Raw genomic sequence first — 21,585 nt, forward strand, 5'->3', positions numbered from 1 at the left:
AACTCAAATAAATAGAAAGATAGCTAGCTAGTTAAGAGTTAGCTAATAATCACTCAACCCGGAAGTAACTCAAATAAATAGAAAAATAGCTAGCTAGCTTAGAGTTAGCTTATAATCACTCAACCTGGAAGTAACTCAGATAGAAAGCTAGCTCGCTAGCTAAGAGTTAGCTAGTAATCACTCAACCCGGAAGTAACTCAAATAGATAGAAAGCTAGCTAACTAGCTAAGAGTTAGCTAATAATCACTCAACCCGGAAGTAACTCAAACAGATAGACAGCTAAACTAGCTAAGCTAAGAGTTAGCTAATAATCATTCAACTCCTTCCTTCCTTGTGTGTTCTACATACTTGGCAATAAAGATGATTCTGATTCTGATTCTGAAATAGATAGAAAGCTAGCTAACTAGCTAAGAGTTAGCTAATAATCACTCAACCCGGAAGTAACTCAAATAAAGGAAGCACATGGCAGCCCCGGTGAGCGAGCTAGCTAGCTAACAAGCTCGCTAGGGAGAATAAAATGCGTTGGCCAAAAGGTATTTTGGACGCGTGTCCCCCCGTGGTTGACAAAAAACAAGATTTTCAAGAGATTGCTAAATCTCAAGGTGTAATCTGTTGATTTCACCCAAGTCAGGCGGGATTTTGTAACTGTGAGCGGCATTTTGTTGCACTTCACCGGTTCACGGCCTCGCACATGATGATACAAACGTTGTTTGTCTTAAATAAATACCGCAAAATTGGATTGCGTCCGGTCTGTATCGTCTCATCTTGTGGATAATTGTCTAATTCAAGCCGTGTCAAAGTCATTTTTTTCTGCGGGCCACATTGTGGTGATGGTTCCCTCTCGGCGGACATTTTGAATTTGGGGAAGCCATTAGAATGTTTCATCTCCTTCCCATATGACGTCTTGAGCGCACAACAAATTCATAAATCACTAGTTTTCTAATTTAAAGTCAAAAATAGTGACTGTTATTTTGGCAAATATGACAATTTGTAATTTTAGTTGAGACATTAGCAAGCAACATGGCACTCAACATGCTTGATTTGCTTTCGCGGGTCGAATAAAATGATTTGGTGGGCCAAATTTGGCCCCCCGGGCCTTGACTTTGTCACCAGTGATGTAAGGGATTAGCCAGATAGATGAATAGAAAGAGAGTGAGCTCGCTAACATGCTCGCTAGCTAACACAATTGCAAGCTAGATTGCTCGCTAGGTAGATTGTTTGCTAGCTAGCTAGTTTGACAGATGAGCATGAAATTCCTCAAGTTTGATTGGCTTTCGCGTGCCCAATGAAATGGTGTGGTGGGCCAAATTTGGCCCCCAGGCTTTGACTTTGTCACCTGTGATGTAAGGGATTAGCCAGACAGCTGAATAGAAAGTGAGCTACCGAATAGAAAGAACAAGCTAGCTCGATCGCTAACTAGCTCGATCGCTAACTAGCTCGATTGCTAGCTAGCTCAATCGCTAGCTAGCTTGATTGCTAGCTAGCTAGCTCGACAGATGAGCATGGAATTTCCCAAGTTTGATTGGCTTTCGCGGGCCGAATAAAATGATGTGGTGGGCAAGATTTGGCCCCCGGTCCTTGATTTTGACACCTGTGATGTAAGGGATTAGCCAGACAGCTGAATGGAAAGAGAGCGAGCTTGCTATCATCCTCGCTAGCTAGCTTGATCGCTATCTAGATTGCTCGCTGGGTAGATTGCTTGCTCGCTAGCTAGTTTGATAGATGAGAATGGAATTCCCCAAGTTTGATTTGCTTTCACGGGCCGAATAAAATAATGTGGGGGGCCAGATTTGGCCCCCGGGCCTTGACTTTGACACCTGTGATGTAAGGGATTACCCAGATAGCTGAATAGAAAGAGACCAAGCTAGCTCCCTCCCTCGGACACTCGCTCGATCGCTCGCTAGCTCGATCACTCGCTAGATCGATCGCTAGCGAGCTCGATCGCTAGCTAACTCGATTGCTAGCTAGCTTGACAGATGAGTGTGCAATCCCCCAAGTTTTATTGGCTTTCGCGGGCCGAATAAAACGATGTGGTGGGCCAGATTCGGCCCCCGGGCCTTGACTTTGACACCCGTAGTCTAATTTATGTTGCGTATGTGTAGTTTTTTGCTCAATGTATGTTAACAGCGCAGATGGGATTTTGCGCCGAGACAAGTTTCTCCCAGCGGTAGACCAAATAAAAGTCATGTTTAGCCTTTTTGCTGGCTGCACGCACAATGACTCTATTTGTGTCCAAATTCTTGCGGCGGCCGCGGCGGCAAAATCGCCGCCCGCCGGCGATTCCACTCGCTGCTTTTAACGCATCCGTTCGACTTTATTTCAAAGAGCGGCAGAATCCGCGTCTTGTCATCCATCTCGGGTGTTTTAGCCGAGATCATTTGAGAACCCTCTCGAAAAAAAAAAAAAAAAAAAAATCACATTTCAAGCGGCGATTGTGTTCCAAACATGCACTCAAATTGTTGCGCTAGGCTTAGCTTCCCGCGGAGAAACGACTCACCCAATAAATGGACGGGTGGATGACACCAACTCATTTTGGACTTGGAAAGAAGACGGTTTTTGGTGTGGGTGACATTTAAAGGACAACCGACACCATTTTTTTGGTTCCTAACTGACATCAGAAAAACATTTTAAAGCATCTTATATACCCAAAAGACGCAGATTGATATTTTTAGTCAAATGCAAAACACCAATAAGAATGAGTTAAATTGTACCAAAACTACGTACAGTCTCGTTATATCGATATCGGTTATATCGATAGTACTGCTTATTACGATACTATTTCTATCAACGCAAGGAGAAAATTACATGCAAACAGGGTCGGATATATCGATAGTCCCGGTTATATCGATATTTTTTCGGACTCCCGAGAATATCGATAAAACGAGACTTTACTGTACTTCAAAATGACATCGGAGATGGCGAGTTTCAGATGGTCCCGCCCCCTTGTTCGAGACGTCACGCCAGGACATCTTTGCCTTGCTGTAGAATCAAAACAATGGTTTCAGATTCGGAGAAGATATTTTCTTGTTACTCATCCAGTTATGAATATGATTCAAATAGTTCTGAAGATGAAAGCATACATGTTTGGAAAAGTTAAAGAAGTTCTTCCGTATCAATTCGAGCCGTCAGGACTCCAATGTAGCATCCCAGAAAATGCACAAGATGGCGCCCAAGCTATGTTGGAAATGGGCTAATTTGTCTGCTGGGAATTTGTGTCTACTAGTATTAAATAGTAGTCTTCGTGCAACACACAACGATTCACTATCGCGTTATTTATGTTTTCCTTCTAATTTCGCCATCAACACGAAGTTTTCAGACCAAACAAAGTACCCAAAATGCATTGTGTGTCACTTTCTCGGTCGGTGACGATACCTACCGTGACATCACGGTAGGTATCGTCACCTACTCAAAAATAAGACTTCCTGAATATTCAGTGCGAGTCTTAAAACGTAAAATATAGCTATATGCGGGAGAATCTTCGTAAAATACGCTCAGTAGAAGTGATTTTAGGTGTTGGTTGTCCTTTAAGAGGTTACACGTTTCTCGTAATGTTTTGGGGCTTGTTGGAAAAAAAAAGCCTCCGCTTGTTAAAAGGTGTTTGGGGCCAAGTTGTTTGGCAATTAGCGGCCCAGACAGGGAGGCCGAAGTCTCGCTAACTGGTTAGCGGTCTCGTCTGGGTGTGTTTCAAAATAAAACAAAACAAAAAGTTTATTCCTGGCATTCCTCAGCCGGGCTGTAATTTCACTCCTCGATTTAGTGACCAAAATCCCCGGACACTTTTTTAGACAAACAGGAATGTTGAGCGTCAGCCTCGTTGTTGCCTTGTGGTGGAGTGTCAGGGCCTGCAAGGCCTTCTGTACTGGTCTCAAAATATCGGAATCACAGACTGATGGGAATTTTATTTTTTCCATGAATTCGTGTTAAATACAGTGATACCTCAAATTACGAACTTAAGTGGACCCCAGAAAGTGTGTGTATGGCGAAAAGTTCGTATGCCAAACATTTATCTCCCATTAGAAACCATTAAAATTTGAATAATCCGTTCCCAGGTCCCCCATAAAACCAATTTTCTACTAAGTAAGCCTTAAAATGACATAAAATATACATTATTTTCTGTATAATAAATGTGCTATTGTAATGTAATGAAAGAAATAAACTGTACTATATAATAAAGTCGTTTTATTGACCTTTGTGATGGTCGTTGGTGTAGTTGCCTCTTGATGATATCCGAGTGAAGTTGCCGTACTTCCTCGGCGATAATACCCTGACTCGCACGGTCCCCTGCTAGCTGCTTTTCGTTAATCCAAATCAACTGAAGTTTTTCAACCTCTTTGATTGCCTGAGACCGTTGCTTAGACAAGACAGAAACACCCTTAGCCACACATAGCAATGGTCGACTTAGCATCCTGGTACTCGGACGCTAAGTCACACAAACGCACACCTCTGTTTTTTTATGATCTCCTTTTTCTACTCGACCGACATTTTCTTTTGTGTCCTCTTCGACTTAACACTAGGCTGTGGTGGGGTCTTTTTCGGTCCCATAATAGCAAAAGTACTCCACTCGATAACAAACCACTTCTGCACTCAAAGAAAGCGGGTGACGAAAACTAGTCCGCTAGCCACCGTGGCGCTGTTCAACCATGTGGTATGGTGTTCATCCGCCGAAAACTAGTTCACCAGCCACCGTGGCGCTGTGTGGTTTGGTTCATCCACCCAAAACTAGTTTGTATGCCAAGATTATATTCTCGCGAATTTAATATTCATAAAGCGAAAAGTTCGTGAGCTAAACCGTTCGTAACCTGAGGTATCACTGTAATTCCAAATTGTCTTTGGAGTTCCTTTCATTGCTTTTTTTCCCCCCAGTTGTGTTGCTTCCAGGTGTGTGGTTTGGTATTGAAGCATTGAACACATCACATTTCAGCCATGATTTTGTCACGTTTTGGTTTGCGACCAACAGGTGACACTGTAGGGCCCCGCCTGCAGCTGCACAGCTATTGGTTGTTTTGTTAATCAATGGCAGTTAAAAGAACTCCCGGCATAACCAATCAGTGTCGGGTCATTGTTTGTTTCTCCCTGTCAGGTTTGTTTTGACTTCACATGGTTTTGTTTGCTACTTTGGACCTTTCTGTTCTGATGATTTTGTTGTTTGAGATTTTGTTCCGGCTGGCTTTATTTCATACAATTTGTCAAATACACCCTGCTGCTCCCTCCTGCCTACTTTTTTTGGGATCCACCACCATCCCCAACTTGCAAATCACGCCAGATTTGTAACTAGTGTCCGAAATCTACCTGGAGGCCTTCACAATCAGTTCTGCAGGCCCTGTAGCATCAAATAACTGCCCATCAAAACGCTTTTAAACAATCTGGTTTACAGTTGGCCACATCAAGGCCTTCTCGCAGGCCTTATTTCCTGGCTAACGCTACCCCCTAGTGGGGGTAGTCAATCACACCCCACTTTTTATAATAATAATAATAATAATAATAATAATAATAATAATAATAATAATAATAATAATACATTTCATTTCTAAGCGCCTTTCAAAACTCTCAAGGTCACTTTACAGTCACAGGATCAGTCTTTCTGTGGGTGAGCAGCGGCAGCCACACGCGCCAGCGTTTTCTCAACCCGGCATAACTCAAATAGCTAGAAAGCTAGATAGCTATCTAATAGATAGCTAAGTGATAGCCAGCTAGATAGCTAGATAATAGATAGCTAGCCAGTGAGAGCTAATAGATGGCAAATAGATAGCCAGATAGGTGGCCAGCTAGATAGCCAACTACCTAGCTAGCTATCTATTTACTATTTATTTGATATCTATCTATCTATCTATCTATCTATCTATCTATCTATCTATCTATCTATCTATCTATCTATCTATCTATCTATCTATCTAGCTAACTATCTGTTAGCTATCTATTGGCTAGCTAGCTCGCGAGATCGTTCTTTTGAACAGTTTTAGATGAGTCGCAGTAAAGGTTGTCAAGTCATCAAATCATTATGAAGGCTTGGATTGAGTCAGACATAGCACTACTGAAGGCCTAGCTGTAAAACGCACGGCTCGCCACTAGTTTGTCGTAAGAGTTCGGATGCTAGCTATCTATTAGTTACCTATTAGCTAGCTAGCTGACTTTCTATCTATTTGAGTTATTCCGGGTTGAGTCAACGTAGTTTACCGCCATCCTTTGCTTTCGTCTCTTCGTTTTCGCCGCCCTTTCTCACCGCCCGTGTCTGTATATGGCGTTGGAAAAGCGAGCGGCGACGACGTTGTGGCTCATAGCGAGTGGACTCGTTCGTCTCTTTGAGTAAATATTTGCGCAGCGGCGTGAGAGATGTACCCCCCCCCCCCCCCGTCACTCCTCCGTGCATCCCGTTTAGGATGGAAGCCACATTAGGGCAAAGAATGATGCCAGTGGCGAGACGCCGCATGACGTCGTCGTCGTCGCCGCCATCTTGTTGTAATGGGAAGGAAACGCTGAGCTCACTCCCGTCTGTTTTTTCTCCTGAACAGCCGCCCACCGCTGACCTGCCTGTCAAACATGTCGATACCACGGTGAGTGCAAACATTTTGGGTTGTTTTTTGGCGGGTAAGTTGCTCACTTGAGCTATCGAGCTATCTTAATATCCAGCTGTCTATCTGGCTATCTAGCTAGCTATTGAGCTGGCTACTTAGATAGCTATCCAGCTGGCTACCTAGCTTGCTATCTATTTGCTATTAGTTATCTAACTAGCCAGCTCCCTATCTATTTGCTCTAGCTAACTGATCTATTTGAGTTATACCCGGTTGAATGGGGACATCGTTGCTGGCTACCTAGCTAGCTATCTATTTGTTATCTATTTGCTATCTATTAGCTGTCTAACTAGCTAGCTATCTATTAGTTATCTATTAGCTAGCTAGCTAACTTGATCTATTTGAGTTATTCCCAGTTGAGTGAACGCTAGCGCATGTGGCTGCCACTGCTCACCCACAGAAAAATTGATCCTGTGACTGTAAAGTGACCTTGAGAGATTTGAAAGGCGCGGATACATGAAATGTATTATTATTATTATTATTATTATTATTATTATTATTATTATGAGTGGTAGTAGTAGTAGTTATCTATTAGCTAGCTATCAGCTATCTATCCATTAGCTAGCTAACTAGCTTGCTACTATTTGAGTTATTCTGGGTTGAGTAAACGCTGGCGGATGTGGCTGCCGCTACTCACCCACAGAAAATCAGATACTATGACTGTAAAGTGACCTTGAGTTTTGAAAGGTGTTTAGAAATGAAATGGATTATTATTCAGGATCAGAATCAGCTTTATTGCCAATTATCTCGTCAGAAGGTCACAGAAGGAATTTGTTACCGGTAGAACACGCTGCACTAGTATCATCGTCGAAAAATTTGCAAAGAGGCACTATACAGTTCTATTTGGGTGACTGTTTAAAGAGGTATTGGCCTGGCGGATGGAGCTGTTTAAATGTCTGCTGGATTTGGTGCGCCTGAGGGCAGTCGCTGGAAAAGGTGGTGGCCAGGGTGCGGAGGGTCCAGTAGGATTTTCAGCGCCCTTGTTAGGATTCTTGCAGTGTGCAAGTCCTCCAGAGTGGGTAGGGCGGTGCCAATAATTTTATTACTATTATTATTACTATTACTGGCAGACATTTTGTTTGCAAATCATGACATTTGTTTTGGGACGGCCGGATTTTCAATTGGTCGATTGGCGCCTAAGTCGCCCGAGATCCCAGACGGCGTCACGTGACCGTGGTAGCAAAAGCAAAATCGCAGCTGGTGGAATCACGAGCTGCAAAATTTGGTGAGTGTCAAAAAATACGTCTGTTTAGCTTTTGGATCTCCTCACATCACCGCGTGAGTCAGGAAAAGTTCAGACTTGCGTCGCGCCGCCCGCTGGAGATCACAAGTTAGTCAAAACCGCACGCATGTGGTAAGATCGAACGGAAAAAGGAAATGTTGAGGATGAGCACGTGATAAGGACTTTTTTTTTAGTGATGGGAATTCCGACTCTTTTCAGAGAGACGGTTCTTTTCGCTCGGCTCACTAAAAAGAGCCGGCTCTAACGGCTCCCAAATGGCTCCGCAGTTTTTTTGTTTTTTTTTGTTCCTTAAATTAACTAACTACCAAAATCATGTAAAATTATGAATTACTCATGTAAAAAATACACTACAGTGATACCTTGGCTTACGAACTCAATTGGTTCCCAGACTGAGTGTGTAAGGCGAAAAGTGTGTATCCCAAAAATTAATTTCCTATAGGAAACCATTAAAATGAGAATAATCTGTTCCCAGGTCCCCATAAAACATAATTTTCTACTTTCTAATTTTCTAAGCCTTAAAACTACACAAAATATAACTTATATCCCCCCTACCCCCTTCTCCTCACTGCTGCGTGTGTCTGTAATTCTCCCCTCCCTCCTCTACCACGGATATCGACCAATCACGTGCGGCTTTAACCAAAGCCTGGGGGCGGGGAACAGAGGACAAAAAAAAAAAGTCCGGCTCCTTGTTAGGAACCAGCTCTCTTCGTTCACCTCAGAGATGCGGCTCCGAGAACCGGCTCGTTCGCGAATGACACATCACTACTACTACTTTCCCTTTTTTTAACCGGGACAAATGCAGTCCGGGTTGGTTCAGGTGCACCTGCGGGTTCTGTTCCAGACTCGGCGGTGCTTAGATCGGTTCTGGTCTGTCTTTGAAAGCACTTCCGAGCGCCATGCGAGTCCGGTTTGGGAGGGGCGAGAGAGAGAGAGAGAGAGAGAGAGAGAGAGAGAGAGAGAGAGAGAGAGAGAGAGAGAGAGAGAGAGAGAGAGAGAGAGAGAGAGAGAGAGAGAGAGAGAGAGAGAGAGAGAGAGAGAGAGAGAGAGAGAGAGAGAGAGAGAGAGAGAGAGAGAGAGAGAGAGGGGTGGGCAAAACCAGAAGAGCTTGACGAGGAGCATACGGAGGAACGGCAAAGAAGGACGCCGGACGACGGCGGCAAAGTCGCCAAAATGGGGGGTTCCTTTCGTGTTGTGTGAGTCGCCGACGCGCCGCAGGAAAAACTTTTCCCACCGGAGATGAGCAGAGAAGGTTCCTTACGACGGCGGTTCTCCTCCCTCAGAGGAGCATGGCGATGGAGTACGGGCTACGTCGTCCGGAAGGTGGGCAGGAACCATTTCCTGTTAGACCGAGGGTCAAATTGACCCGTGGTACTGTAATGGTCGTTGATGTAGTTGCCTCTTGATGATATCCGAGTGAAGTTGCCGTGATTTCTCTGCGATAATACCCACACTCACACTGTCCCCTGCTAGCTGCTTTTTGTTAATTCAAATAAACCTCTTTTATTGCCTGAGACCGTTGCTTAGACAACATTGATCCTCTTTCATCGAGAACTGCTTCATGTCACAAAGAGGGTACAGAAAGTGCTGAAAATGAATGTCTTTGTGTTGTCATATTATTTGTTAATTAGTTTAGTTAGTTTTTTTTTTTACTTTGTTACTTCTGGGTTTAGTGAACGCTTGCGCGTGTGGCTGCCGCTGCTCACCCGCAGAAAAAATATCCTGTGACTATAAGGTGTCCTTGAGAGTTTTGAAAGGCGCTTATAAATGAAGTGTATTATTATTATGATTATTATTAATTCCGGTTTTTGTGCTGTTAGATTAACAATCACGATATGTGATCAATGTGGATTTGGTTAATTTTTTTTCCTCAGCAGTTTTTTATGTCCCGGGTCAAAGTGACCCGGAATATGATTTTTTTAAGGAAGTTCCATTTTTTTGGGGGCAATTTGACCCATGACATAATACAAGGTTTTTTCTCCCCATTTTAAGATGGGTCAATTTGACCCACGGCATGACAATTTTGTTTCCCCATTTTCAGATGAGTCAATTTGACCCATAACATGACACAATGTTTTTTTTTTTTTACTTTTTCAGATGGGTCAATTTGACCCATGACAGGACAAGTTTTTGGCCACATTTTCAGATGGGTCAATTTGACTCACTGCATGACACGTTTTTTCTCCCCATTTTCAGATAGGTCAATTTGACCCACAACATTATAGTTTTTTTCTCCCCGTTTTCAGTTGGGTCAATTTGACCCACGACATGAACATTTTCTTTCCCCATTTTCATATGGGTCAATTTGACCCATGATGTGACAAGTTTTTGTCCACATTTTCAGATGGGTCAATTTGACCCACTCCATTTAGTTTCGGATGATTTGTTTGATACCAGTGTCTGAAACTCATGACAAAAAGTTATCGGACACCAGGGCAGACAACTCTGAAAAGTTGCCTGCCCTATTTTTCACAACTTGAAAGACAATAAGACAACTAATCACAAAAAACATTTTTATTAAAGATGTACCTACCACAAATGCTCCCTAGCTTAACTTATGGTAAATAGCCCTTGTTGATGATTTTGCTCCAGTTGTCACGGGATAATGTATGTTTACGTTTTGTAGCGTCATGAATTTTGTTAGCTTCTTTTGAATCTTCTGGGACTGAGGTTCTGTGCATCTACTTTGAAAAATGATATGCAAATGCACGACCTTATAACACTCGGGAAAGTCCGGAAGCATGAAGCAGGCTTCTGATTGGCTGCCGTGCAGAGTATGCAAATTGCCAAACAAACGGAAATTCCAAAATTTCCAAACCGAACGAAGATTTCAAAATCGTAATAATTTATTCCGATTTTGAAATTTGCATTCGGTATGCCGTGTCGTGTATGCAAATTGCCAAACAAACCGAAATTCAGAAATTTCCAAACCAAACGAAGATTTCGAAATCCGAAATATTTATTCCGATTTCGAAATCTTCCTTAAAACGTTTGCTTTATTGATTGAATAAAGCAAACATTTGATTTGAAAAAAAAAAAAATCATTGAAGAAGTTGTCGGCCACCCGGGCGGAGATGTTTTGTAAGTTGTACGCCCAACGTAAAAGTTGCACGACCCAGGCGTCCAGGCAGGCGTTATTTCAGACACTATTGATACGCACTGACACTTTTCTGTTTTGTGCTTCACAGGGCTCAACGAAATCCTCCAAAAGCACCGAGTCACGGCGCCGGGCTTCCAGGTACCGTCCACAAAAACAAAAAACACAACCAAAAAAAAACGAGGAAAAAAAGCATATGAGGGACCGTAAGACATTCTGAAATTGGACTGGTGGGAATGTTTGTCTGGTGGCCATGAAGAAGTTCCAGCCTTCAAGTGGCTCCAGATGTGGAGCACGTTTTGTTGTAGCGGGACTTCCCCTTCGGGTCCACCCTGCCCCCCCACACCCACATCTGATGTGTATTTTCCTGTGGGTTGCTCACAGATGACCAATGTGGGAAATAAATATTCGTCGGGCTCTTCTTGCTACGTCGCCTTGCTGAGCCTTCTGTCATGTTGTGGGTCAAATTGACCCATCTGAAAATGGGGAGAAAAACTTGTCATATCGTGGGTCAAAAATTGACCAATCTGAAAATTGGGAAAAAAAACCTTGTGTCATATCGTGGGTCAAATTGACCCATCTGAAAATGGGGAGAAAAAAAACCTTGTGGCATGTCGTGGGTCAAATTGACCCATCTGAAAATGGGGAGAAACACTTCTCATATTGTGGGTCAAAAATTGACCCATCTGAAAATGGGGAAAGCCTTGTGTCATGTCATGGGTCAAAAATTTGACCCATCATAAAATGGGGAAACAAAATTTTCATGTCATGGGTCAAATTGACCCATATGAAAATGGGAGAAAAAAAACAGTATCGTGTTGTGGGTCATATTGACCCATTTGAAAATATGGACAAAAACTTGTCATGTTGTGGGTCAAATTGACCCATCTGAAAATTTGGATGAAAGCCTATTGTCATGTCAAATGGGTCAAAAATTGGGTCAAAAATTGACCCATCTGAAAATGGAGAGAGAAAATGGGGAGAGAAAGCCTTGTCATGTCATGGGTCAAAAATTTGACCCATCATAAAATGGAGAAACAAAATTTTCATGTCATGGGTCAAATTGACCCATATGAAAATGGGAGAAAAAACCCAGTATCGTGTTGTGGGTCATATTGACCCATTTGAAAATTTTGACAAAAACTTGTCATGTTGTGGGTCAAATTGACCCATCTGAAAATTTGGATGAAAGCCTATTGTCATGTCGTGAGTCAAAAATTGACCCATCTGAAAATGGGGAGAGAAAGCCTTGTGTCATGTCATAGGTCAAATTGACCCATATGAAAATGGGAGAAAAAACCCAGTATCGTGTTGTGGGTCATATTGACCCATCTGAAAATGGGGAGAAAAAAACATGTCATGCAGTGGGTAAAATTGACCCATCTGAAAATGTGGACAAAAACTTGTCATGTCATGGGTCAAATTGGCCCATCTGAAAAAGTGGATAAAAAGCGCTGTCATGTTATGGGTCTAATTGACCCATCTGAAAATGGGCAAACAAAATTGTCATGTCATGGGTCAAATTGACCCATCTGAAAATGGGGAGAAAAAAACCAGCATCATGTCATGGGTCAAATTGACCCGTTTGAAAATGGGGAGAAAAAAATGTGTCATGCAGTGGGTCAAATTGACCCATTTAAAATTTGGATAAAAGGCATTCTGTCATGTCGTGGGTTAAATTGACCCATATGAAAATTGAGAGAAAATACTTGTCATGCAGTGGGTCAAATTGGCCCATCTGAAAATGTGTATAAAAGCTTTGTGTCATGTCGTGAGTCAAATTGACCCGTCTGCAAAAGGGGGAGAAAAAGCCTTGTCGTGTCATGGGTCAAATGGACCCATCTGAACATGTGGATAAAAAAAAACATGCCATGGATTTATTATGTCCCTTTTCTTTTTCAAAATGGTCTTTTTTGTGCTCAAAAAACAGAACAAAAAAATAAAGCCCCTCCTGATTTTTACACAATTGATGCTTAAACAGAACGGGTCATTTTGACCCAAAAAAAAAAGCCTTAAAAGTGCTCCGTGTTTCTTTTTCGTGCGAGCAGGAGCGTGAGTCTGCTGCAGTCCGTGGAGGAGAACTACGAATTGGACCTGCTCTACATCACAGAGAGGATCATCTCCGTCTCGTTTCCCGGCGGCGTTGAGGAGCTCAGCTACGCCGCTAACCTGCGCGAGGTGGCCTCCATGCTGCGCTCCAAACATGGACACAACTACTTGGTACGTCGCGCGTCACTTTCGGACAAAATCCAAACTTAATAGCGCTAAATCCGAACCCATAGTGTAATCCCAGTGTCTGAAACTTATGACATAAAGTTAGCGGACACCAGGGCAGACAACTCTGAAAAGTGGCCTGCCCGACCATAAAGTTGCCTGCCCCATTTTTCACAATTTGAAACACAATAAGACTAATCGCAAAAAAAAAAACCATTGTTGCAAAGTACAGTGATACCTTGGTTTACGAACCCCTTGTCTTACGAACTTTTCGGTTTACGAACGTTAAATTTATGAACGTTTTACCTTGCCATGCGAACTTTACCTTGGCATACAAACTTTTTTCGTACCCTGAGCTGCCTCAATGAGTGATGTCTTTCGCGAATGAGTCCGTTCTTCTAACAACAAAATGGCAACCCACTGTTTTTGTCCTCCATTCCCCACCCCCAGTCTTCTGTTAAAACCACTTGATTGGTCAAGAACGCAGCAGTGAAGGGAGGTGGTTTAAACATTAGAGACAGGCAGACGACGGTGAGAGTTTCACCTTTGATAGTTCAAAGGCAGAGTGTAGACTGCAAGGTTAAAATATCCCAAACATCAGGCTCCACAAACAACCCGCACAAGCCATCTGTACACTTGATGCAAAAAGCTATCAATCCAGCTAAACAGAACACAATTAATGAGGAACTAGATAAAATTATCACAGAGGAAGCACCTACAAGGGATCATTCCTCAAGATGGTGAAAGAAGGTTACGTTCCTCATCAAGCGTTTAATGCTGATGAAACCGGCCACACCATTCCATCAAGCCATCAACGACCATCACAAAGGTAAATAAAATGACTTTGTTATATAGTACAGTTTATTTTTCTAATTATAATACCATATCACATTTATTATTCATAAAATAAGGTATATTTTGTGTACTTTTAAAGCTTAGAAAATTAGAAAGTCGAAAATTATGTTTTATGCGGACCTGGGAACAGATTATTGTCATTTTAATGGTTTCCTATGGGAAATTAATTTTTAGGATACACACTTTTCGCCTTACACACTCCAATTAAGGGAAACAATTAAGTTCGTTAGCCAAGGTATCACCGTACATCAATTTCTAAGTGCCTTTCAAAACTCTCAAGGACACTTTACAGTCACGGGATAATGTACGTTTACCTTTTGTAGCGTCATAAATTTTGTTAGCTTCTTTTGAATCTTTCTCCTGGGGCTGAGGTTCTGTGCATCTACTTTGGAAAATGATATGCAAATGCAAGACTTTATAACGCTCAGGAAAGTCCGGAAGCACGAAGCAGGCTTCTGATTGGCTGCCGTGCCTAGTATGCAAATTGCCAAACGAACCGAAATTCGGAAATCGGAATAAATTACTATTCCGATTTTGAAATCTTCGTTCAAACATTTGCTTTATTGAAAAAAAATACGCCCGATGTAAAAGTTGCACGCCGCGGGCATCCGGACAGACGTTATTTCAGACACTGGCAATCCGGAACTCATTTATCTCCTGCCCTCCTCAGCTCTTCAACCTCAGCGAGAAACGTTACGACATCAGCGAGCTTCACTCCAAGGTAAACCCCCGAACGCCACGTTGCCCGATGTGGCCTGACGCCTCGTCGCCGGACAGGTTTTGGACTTTGGCTGGCCTGATCATCACGCGCCAGCCCTGGAGAAGATCTGCAGCATCTGCAAGGCCATGGACACGTGGCTGAGTGCAGATAGTCGCAACGTGGTGGTCATCCACAATAAGGTAGAAGATTAGATCTTCCACGTGAGTCCATTTGATCCGCAAACTGTGAATCTCATGTGTGTGACGGTTTTTCAGGGTAACAGAGGCAGAACGGGAGTGGTGGTGGCGGCCTACATGCACTACAGTAACATCTCCGCCAGGTGGGCGCTCGGATCCGCGCGCTGCCGTTCGGTTCTTGTTGACTGCAAATCACGTTGTGGGTAATTGTGGGCGTTTGCAGTGCCGACCAGGCTCTGGACCGGTTTGCCATGAAGCGCTTCTATGAAGACAAAGTGGTTCCTGTGGGTCAACCCTCGCAGAGAAGGTTAGTAGCTCCTTGAGATCTACAAGTCGAGATGGTCCGTCGAGTGATCAAAAAATGCGTCCGGAACATTGAACAACGCGGATTAGCAAATGTGTACTTGCATTCAACACATGAATCCGCTTTGAACCGTCGAAGCTAACAGCTAATCTAGCAGCGCTAACCGTATGCTCCCCTCCCACCCCCGCATAGGTATGTGGAGTACTTCAGCGGTTTGCTCAGCGGACACATGAAGATCAACAAAAAAAGCCTTGTGTCATGTTGTGGGTCAAATTGACCGATCTTAAAATGTGGACAAAAAGCCTTGTCATGTTGCGGGTCAAATTGACTCATCTGAAAAAGGGGAGAAAAAGCCTTTTGTCATGTCGTGAGACAAATTTACCCATCTGAAAATGGGGAGAAAAAAACTTATCATGCAATGGGTCAAACTGACCCATCAGAAAATGGAGGCACAAACTTGTCATGTCATGGGTCAAATTGACCCATCTGAAAACGTGGATAAAAAGCCTAGTGTATTGTCGTGGGTCAAATTGACCGATCTGAAAACGTGGATAAAAGTCATTGTCATGTCGTGGGTCAATTTGACCCACTGCATGACCAGTTTTTTCCCTCCATATTCAAAGTGACCCATCTGAAAATGTGGATAAAAAGCCTTGTGTCGTGTCGTGGGTCAAATTGACCCATCTTAAAATGGGAAGAAAAAAAATGTCATGGAGTGGGTCAAATTGACCCATCTGAAAATGTGGATAAAAAGCCTTGTGTCATTTCGTGGGTCAAATTGACTCACCTGAAAACATGGATAAAAAGCCTTGTGCCATGTTGTGGGTCAAATGAACCCGTATGAAAACGGGGAGAAAAAGCCTTGTGTCATGCCGTGGGTCAAATTGACCCATCTCAAAACGTGGATAAAAAGCATTGCGTCATGCCGTGGGTCAAATGGACCCATCTGAAAACGTGGATAAAAAGCCTTGTGTCATGTCGTGGGTCAAATGGACCCATCTGAAAACGTGGATAAAAAGCATTGCGTCATGCTGTGGGTCAAATGGACCCATCTGAAAACGTGGATAAAAAGCCTTGTGTCATGTCGTGGGTCAAATTGACCCATCTGAAAATGAGAAGAAAAAAACTTGTCATGCCGTGGGTCAAATTGACTCTTCTGAAAATGGGGACAAAAACCTGTCATGTTGTGGGTCAAATAGACCCATCTGAAAATGGGGAGAAAACAATTGTCATGCAGTGGGTCCAATTGACCCATCTGAAATTGTGGATAAAAAGCCTTGTGTATGTCAAATGATCTAAAAATGCAGCCAAAACATTGAACAACGCGGATTAGCAAATGTGCATGCCTGACTCCAACCACTTTGAACTGTCGAAGCTAACAGCTAACACCCCCCCCCCCCCCCGCATAGGTATGTGGAATACTTCAGCGGTTTGCTGAGCGGACACATCAAGATCAACAACAAACCGCTGTTTCTTCACCATGTCATCATGCACGGCATTCCTGACTTTGAGTCTAAAGGAGGTACGCCGCTCCCAGTGCGTTCGCATGGAAAAAGGATTCCGCAAATGCTAACAAATGGCTGCCACGCCCTTTTTAACCCTCCCTACATCCCCCCGCCCTGTCAGGATGCCGTCCTTTTCTGAAAATATACCAGGCCATGCAGCCCGTCTACACATCTGGGATCTAGTAAGTCGTAATCCCGCTCAAATGCTTTTTATAAGAATCCGGGCCAGTCGGTTTGTAATGACTCATTCTCACTTATTGCGTATCCCTGGACTCCCATGTTCCCTTTCAGACCCCCCCCCTCCATACCCCCCGAATGCATTTAACTAAGCTGCAGTCTCCTGTTTCCACAGTTTAAAGGACAACAGACGCCTCCGGACAAGTTGTGTCCATAATTTGTAAAATCACTTCAAATGACTTCTACTGAGCGTATTTTACAAAGATACCACGGCATATAGCTATATTTTACGTTTTCTCGCGCTGAATATTCAGGAAGTCTTATTTTCGAGTTGGTGACGAGTCCGTACGTGACGTCACTGAAGGAACGCCCCCGACCGAGAAAGCGACACACAATGCATTTTGAGTACTTTGTTTGGTCTGAAAACTTCGTGTTGATCCATGCTGATGGCGAAATTGGAAGGAAAAAAAAAACATAAATAACGCAATGGTGAATCGTTGTGTGTTGCAACAAGGCTACTATTTGATACTAGTTGACACAAATTCCCAGCAGACAAATCAACTCATTTCCAATGGAGCTTGGGTGCCATCTTGTGCATTTTCTGGGCGCTACATTGGAGTCCAGACACCTCAAAATGAGACGGAAGGACTACTTTAATCGATTGCAAACATTTATGCTTTCGTCTTCAGAACTATTTGAATCATATTCATAACTGGATGAGTGACTGACGCCATTGTTTTGATTCTAGAGCAAGGCAAAGACGTCCTGGCGTGACGTCACGAACAAGGGGGCGGGACCTTCTGAAACTCGCAATTTCCGGGGTCATTTTGAAGTCGTTTTGGGACACTAACTCATTTTTATTGGTGTTTTTCACTTGACTATAAATATCAGCCTGCGTGTTTTGGGTATTTTAGATGCCATAAAACGTTTTTCTGATGTCAGTTAGGAAACAAAAAAAAATGGTGTCGGTTGTCTTTTAAAGTGTCCCAAAACTGCCACAAATGAACTCAGAACTGGGAAGATTCAGACAGTCCCGCCCACTTGTTCGTGACATCACTATGCGTCACACACTGCCTTGCTCCAGAATCAAAACAATGGCTTCAGGGAGTTCATATTTGGAGAAGATGCTTTTTTGTTACTCATCCAGTTATGAATATGAGTCGAACAGTTCTGAAGAGGAAAGCATAAATGTTTGCAATCGATTAAAGAAGTCCTTCCGTATCAATTCGAGCCGTCTGCAAGCGATGAAACCGGTGAAGAGCTGGACTCCAATGCAGCGCACAAGATGCTGCACAAACTGTGTTTTGTCCAGTACATGAAATGGGCTGTTTTGTCCGCTGGAAATTTGTGTAAACTTACACCTTCTTAATGCGTGTTACCACAATTGGCTGCGGCACACAACGATTCACCATCGCATTATTGATGTCATTTTCCTTCTAATTTTGCGATCAACACAGTGTTTTCAGACAACAAAAAAAAGTACCCAAAATGCATTGTGTGTCGCTTTCTCGGTCAGGGGCGTTCCCTAAGTGACGTCACTCCGGCATCGTCATCCACTCGAAAACAAGACTTCCTGAATATTCAGCGCAATAAACCGTAAAATATAGCGATATGCTGTGGAATCGTAAAATGCGCTCAGTAGAAGTCATTTTACAAATTATGAACGCAACAGGTTTGGAGGTGTCGGTTGTCCTTTAAATCCTGCAGCGCCTCTCATTTGTGGCACTCCAAAATGGCTTTTTTTGAGAGGGTGGTTTTTTTTTGGCCACAAGGTGGCAGCGAGGACAGTAGAAAAATGCCATTTTCCAGATCTTCCGAAGTAAAGTGCATTACGGTAATCCGGTTGGCTTGAATGATGGTTTTCAAAGTGCTCACCAAAAAAACGAGAGGCTTAACTTTAGTCTCGGATGAAAGAAGTACCGATTTGCCGGACCCATTTGTAATGAAGACCAAAATTGGAGACTTTTGGCTTTGGATAAGGAGCCCGAGTTTGCGGAATGGGGCGTGCGAGGCCCACCGGTACCAAACACCGTCACTCAGTCAAGAAATTTGGTTCCATCTCGTTTATACTGTCTGGATTTTCTCCAGACAGTATAAACGTATAGAGTACAGTGATACCTCAGCTCACGAACTTAATTGGTTCCCAGAAAGTGTGTTTAAGGCGAAAAGTTCTTCTGCCGAACATTTATTTCCCATAAGAAACCATTAAAATAAGAATAATCTGTTCCCAGTTCCCCATAAAACATAATTTTCAACGAAATAAGACTTAAAACTACACAAAAAATACCTTATTTTATGTATAATAAATGTGCTATTGCATTGTAATTAAAGAAATAAACTGTACTGGATAATAAATTCGTTTCATTGACCTTTGTGACGGTCGTTGATGTAGTTGCCTCTTGATGATATCTGACTGAAGTTGCCGTGCTTTCTCAGCGATAATACCTTCACTCACACTTTCCCCTGCGAGCTGCTTTTCGTTAATCCAAATCAACATTAGTTTTTCAACCTCTTCTGTTGTCTGAGACTGTTGCTTAGACAACACAGAAATACCCTTAGCCATACGTAGCAATGGTTGACTTAGCGTACTGGTACTGGGAGGCTAAGTCACACAAATGCACACCTCGTTGGTGTTTTTCAATTATCTTCTTCTGCTCGACCGTCATTTTCTTTTGTGCCCTCTTCGGTTTGACACTACCCTGTGGTGGGGTCTTTTCGGTCCCATAATAGCAAAAATACTCCACTTGATAACAAACCACCTCTGCGCTCAAAGGAAGGGGTGAAATAACTAGTCCGCGAGCCACCATGTGGTTTGCTGTCTGGTGACATTATATGGTCGCGAATTTAATGTTCGTGAGGCGAAAAGTTCATAAACTGAAGCCTTCGTATGCTGAGGTCTCACTGTAGTTGAACGTGGTTTTACAGTAAGCCTGTGAAATGACGGGAGGGCCGTGCCCTTCTCCAGCTTGCTTTTCTCGCTCACATGCTCCCCATTAGCAGTCGTCAGCCTTTGATCCGCCGCTGCCGTTGTTCCGCAGCCATGTCGACACTAATGCCCCAAATTAGTGCGACTCTGCCGTGACGCCGCCTCCAAAAGAGGAAGTCAATTGGAAGCAGATGACGCGCATCCACCTCACACAGTATAAAGCCGCGCGCTAAAAAAAATAAAAATGAAAGGCCTTCTTCCCATTGATTGTCTGGGGTAGTGGTGCTCAGTAAGACGGTGACATACAGTAAAGTCTCGTTATATCGATATTCAAGGGAGTCTGAAAAAATATCGATATAACCAGGACTATCGATATATCCGACCCTCTTTGCATGTAATTTTCCCCGTGCGTGCATAGAAATAGTATCGATATAACCGGGACTATCGATATATCCGATATCGATATAACGAGACTTTACTGTATTTCCTTTCCTTTCTGTCTTTCGCAAGCAACGTCCAAGGGGACAGTCAGACGAGCATCTGCATCACCATTGAACCTGGCCTACTTCTGAAAGGAGACATTCTGGTAAGAACGTTTGGGTAAACTCTCAGTCGTACAGGAGTGGTCCATCAATGAAAAGGTTTCTTCAACCGTCATCTGGACTTCTTTGAAGGTGTCGGACGTTTTGCTTCTCATCCAAGAGGCTCTGTCAGCGAACAAATTTTTTTGCTGGTAGCTCTGGCCCTATATATATATATATATATATATATATCGATCGAGATATCTATCTATCTCTATCTATCTAGATATCTATCTATCTAGAGTTGGCGGGGTGTCAGACCTCTGCTTTGATAGGTCGCTGCTCTAAGTTTGGGGGGGCGCAGAGGACTATTTCCCGAGACTACACGGATTATTACTATTGTCCTGACTGATTACTGCTATTGTCCTGACTGATTACTTCTATTGTCCTGACTGATTACTTCTATTGTCCTGACTGATTACGGTCTATGACAGTCTATGACAGTCTATGACAGTCTGACTGATTATGGACTATGACTGTCATAGACCATAATCAGTCAGGACAATAGAAGTAATCAGTCTGGACAATAGAAGTAATCAGTGTAGCCTCAGGGAATAGTCCTCTGCTCCCCCCAACCTTAGTGAGGGGAACTATCATAGCAGGGGTCTGGCAGCGCCACCTTTGGACATTAGGGATATATATAAGGCCAGAGCTACCAGCAAAATGTTTTGTTCGCTGACGAAGCCTTTTGGATGAGAAGCGAAACACCCGACACCTTCGAAGAAATTCTGAGGGGACCTATCATAGCAGAGATATGGTACCGCCACCTTTGGACATTAGGGATATATGTAGGGCCAGAGCTACCAGCAAAATGTTTTGTTCGCTGACGAAGCCTTTTGGATAAGAAGCGAAACGCCCGACAACTTCGAAGAAATTCTGGTAAGAAGGAGCCGCAGATGCAAGTGTTTCATTGTGTCGGAAATAACGAGTGTCGGAAATAACGAGTGGTAATCTAAAATCAACCACAATGTTGGGAGCGGAAAAACCAACTATTGATCGAAATGATCAGCAGATCGCCAACGCTTCGTACAGTTTTGGACAAGCCAACACACCCTGGGTAACGTTCATAATAAATTGTGACCCTGAAGAATTGAGAAGAAGCAGGCGTTAATCAGACCCTCCGCCGACCGTGGAAAGGCGATTTTCATGATTGTTTCTTGGCTTGAATCTCTCTTAAGAGAATACAATACAATACATATTGATTTTTATAGGACTTTAAC

At 43.1% G+C, this 21,585-nt stretch overlaps 1 protein-coding gene across 1 annotated transcript in view; it reads left to right on the forward strand.

The window, feature by feature from the left end:
* Positions 1-21,585, forward strand: part of tns1b (tensin 1b) — an 88,049-nt gene that overhangs the window by 41,630 nt on the left and 24,834 nt on the right. Inside the window, exons 5-14 of the mRNA XM_089002014.1 lie at positions 6,510-6,551; positions 10,998-11,047; positions 12,955-13,126; positions 14,646-14,696; positions 14,753-14,875; positions 14,951-15,015; positions 15,096-15,179; positions 16,586-16,698; positions 16,803-16,863; positions 20,295-20,370. Coding sequence (XP_088858140.1) covers positions 6,510-6,551; positions 10,998-11,047; positions 12,955-13,126; positions 14,646-14,696; positions 14,753-14,875; positions 14,951-15,015; positions 15,096-15,179; positions 16,586-16,698; positions 16,803-16,863; positions 20,295-20,370 — 837 coding nt within the window. The remainder of the gene's footprint in view (positions 1-6,509; positions 6,552-10,997; positions 11,048-12,954; positions 13,127-14,645; positions 14,697-14,752; positions 14,876-14,950; positions 15,016-15,095; positions 15,180-16,585; positions 16,699-16,802; positions 16,864-20,294; positions 20,371-21,585) is intronic.

The sequence above is a fragment of the Hippocampus bargibanti genome, linkage group LG08, assembly GCF_051943395.1.
Source record: "Hippocampus bargibanti isolate YZ-2025 linkage group LG08, ASM5194339v1, whole genome shotgun sequence".
In the NCBI taxonomy this organism is placed as follows: Eukaryota; Metazoa; Chordata; class Actinopteri; order Syngnathiformes; family Syngnathidae; genus Hippocampus; species Hippocampus bargibanti.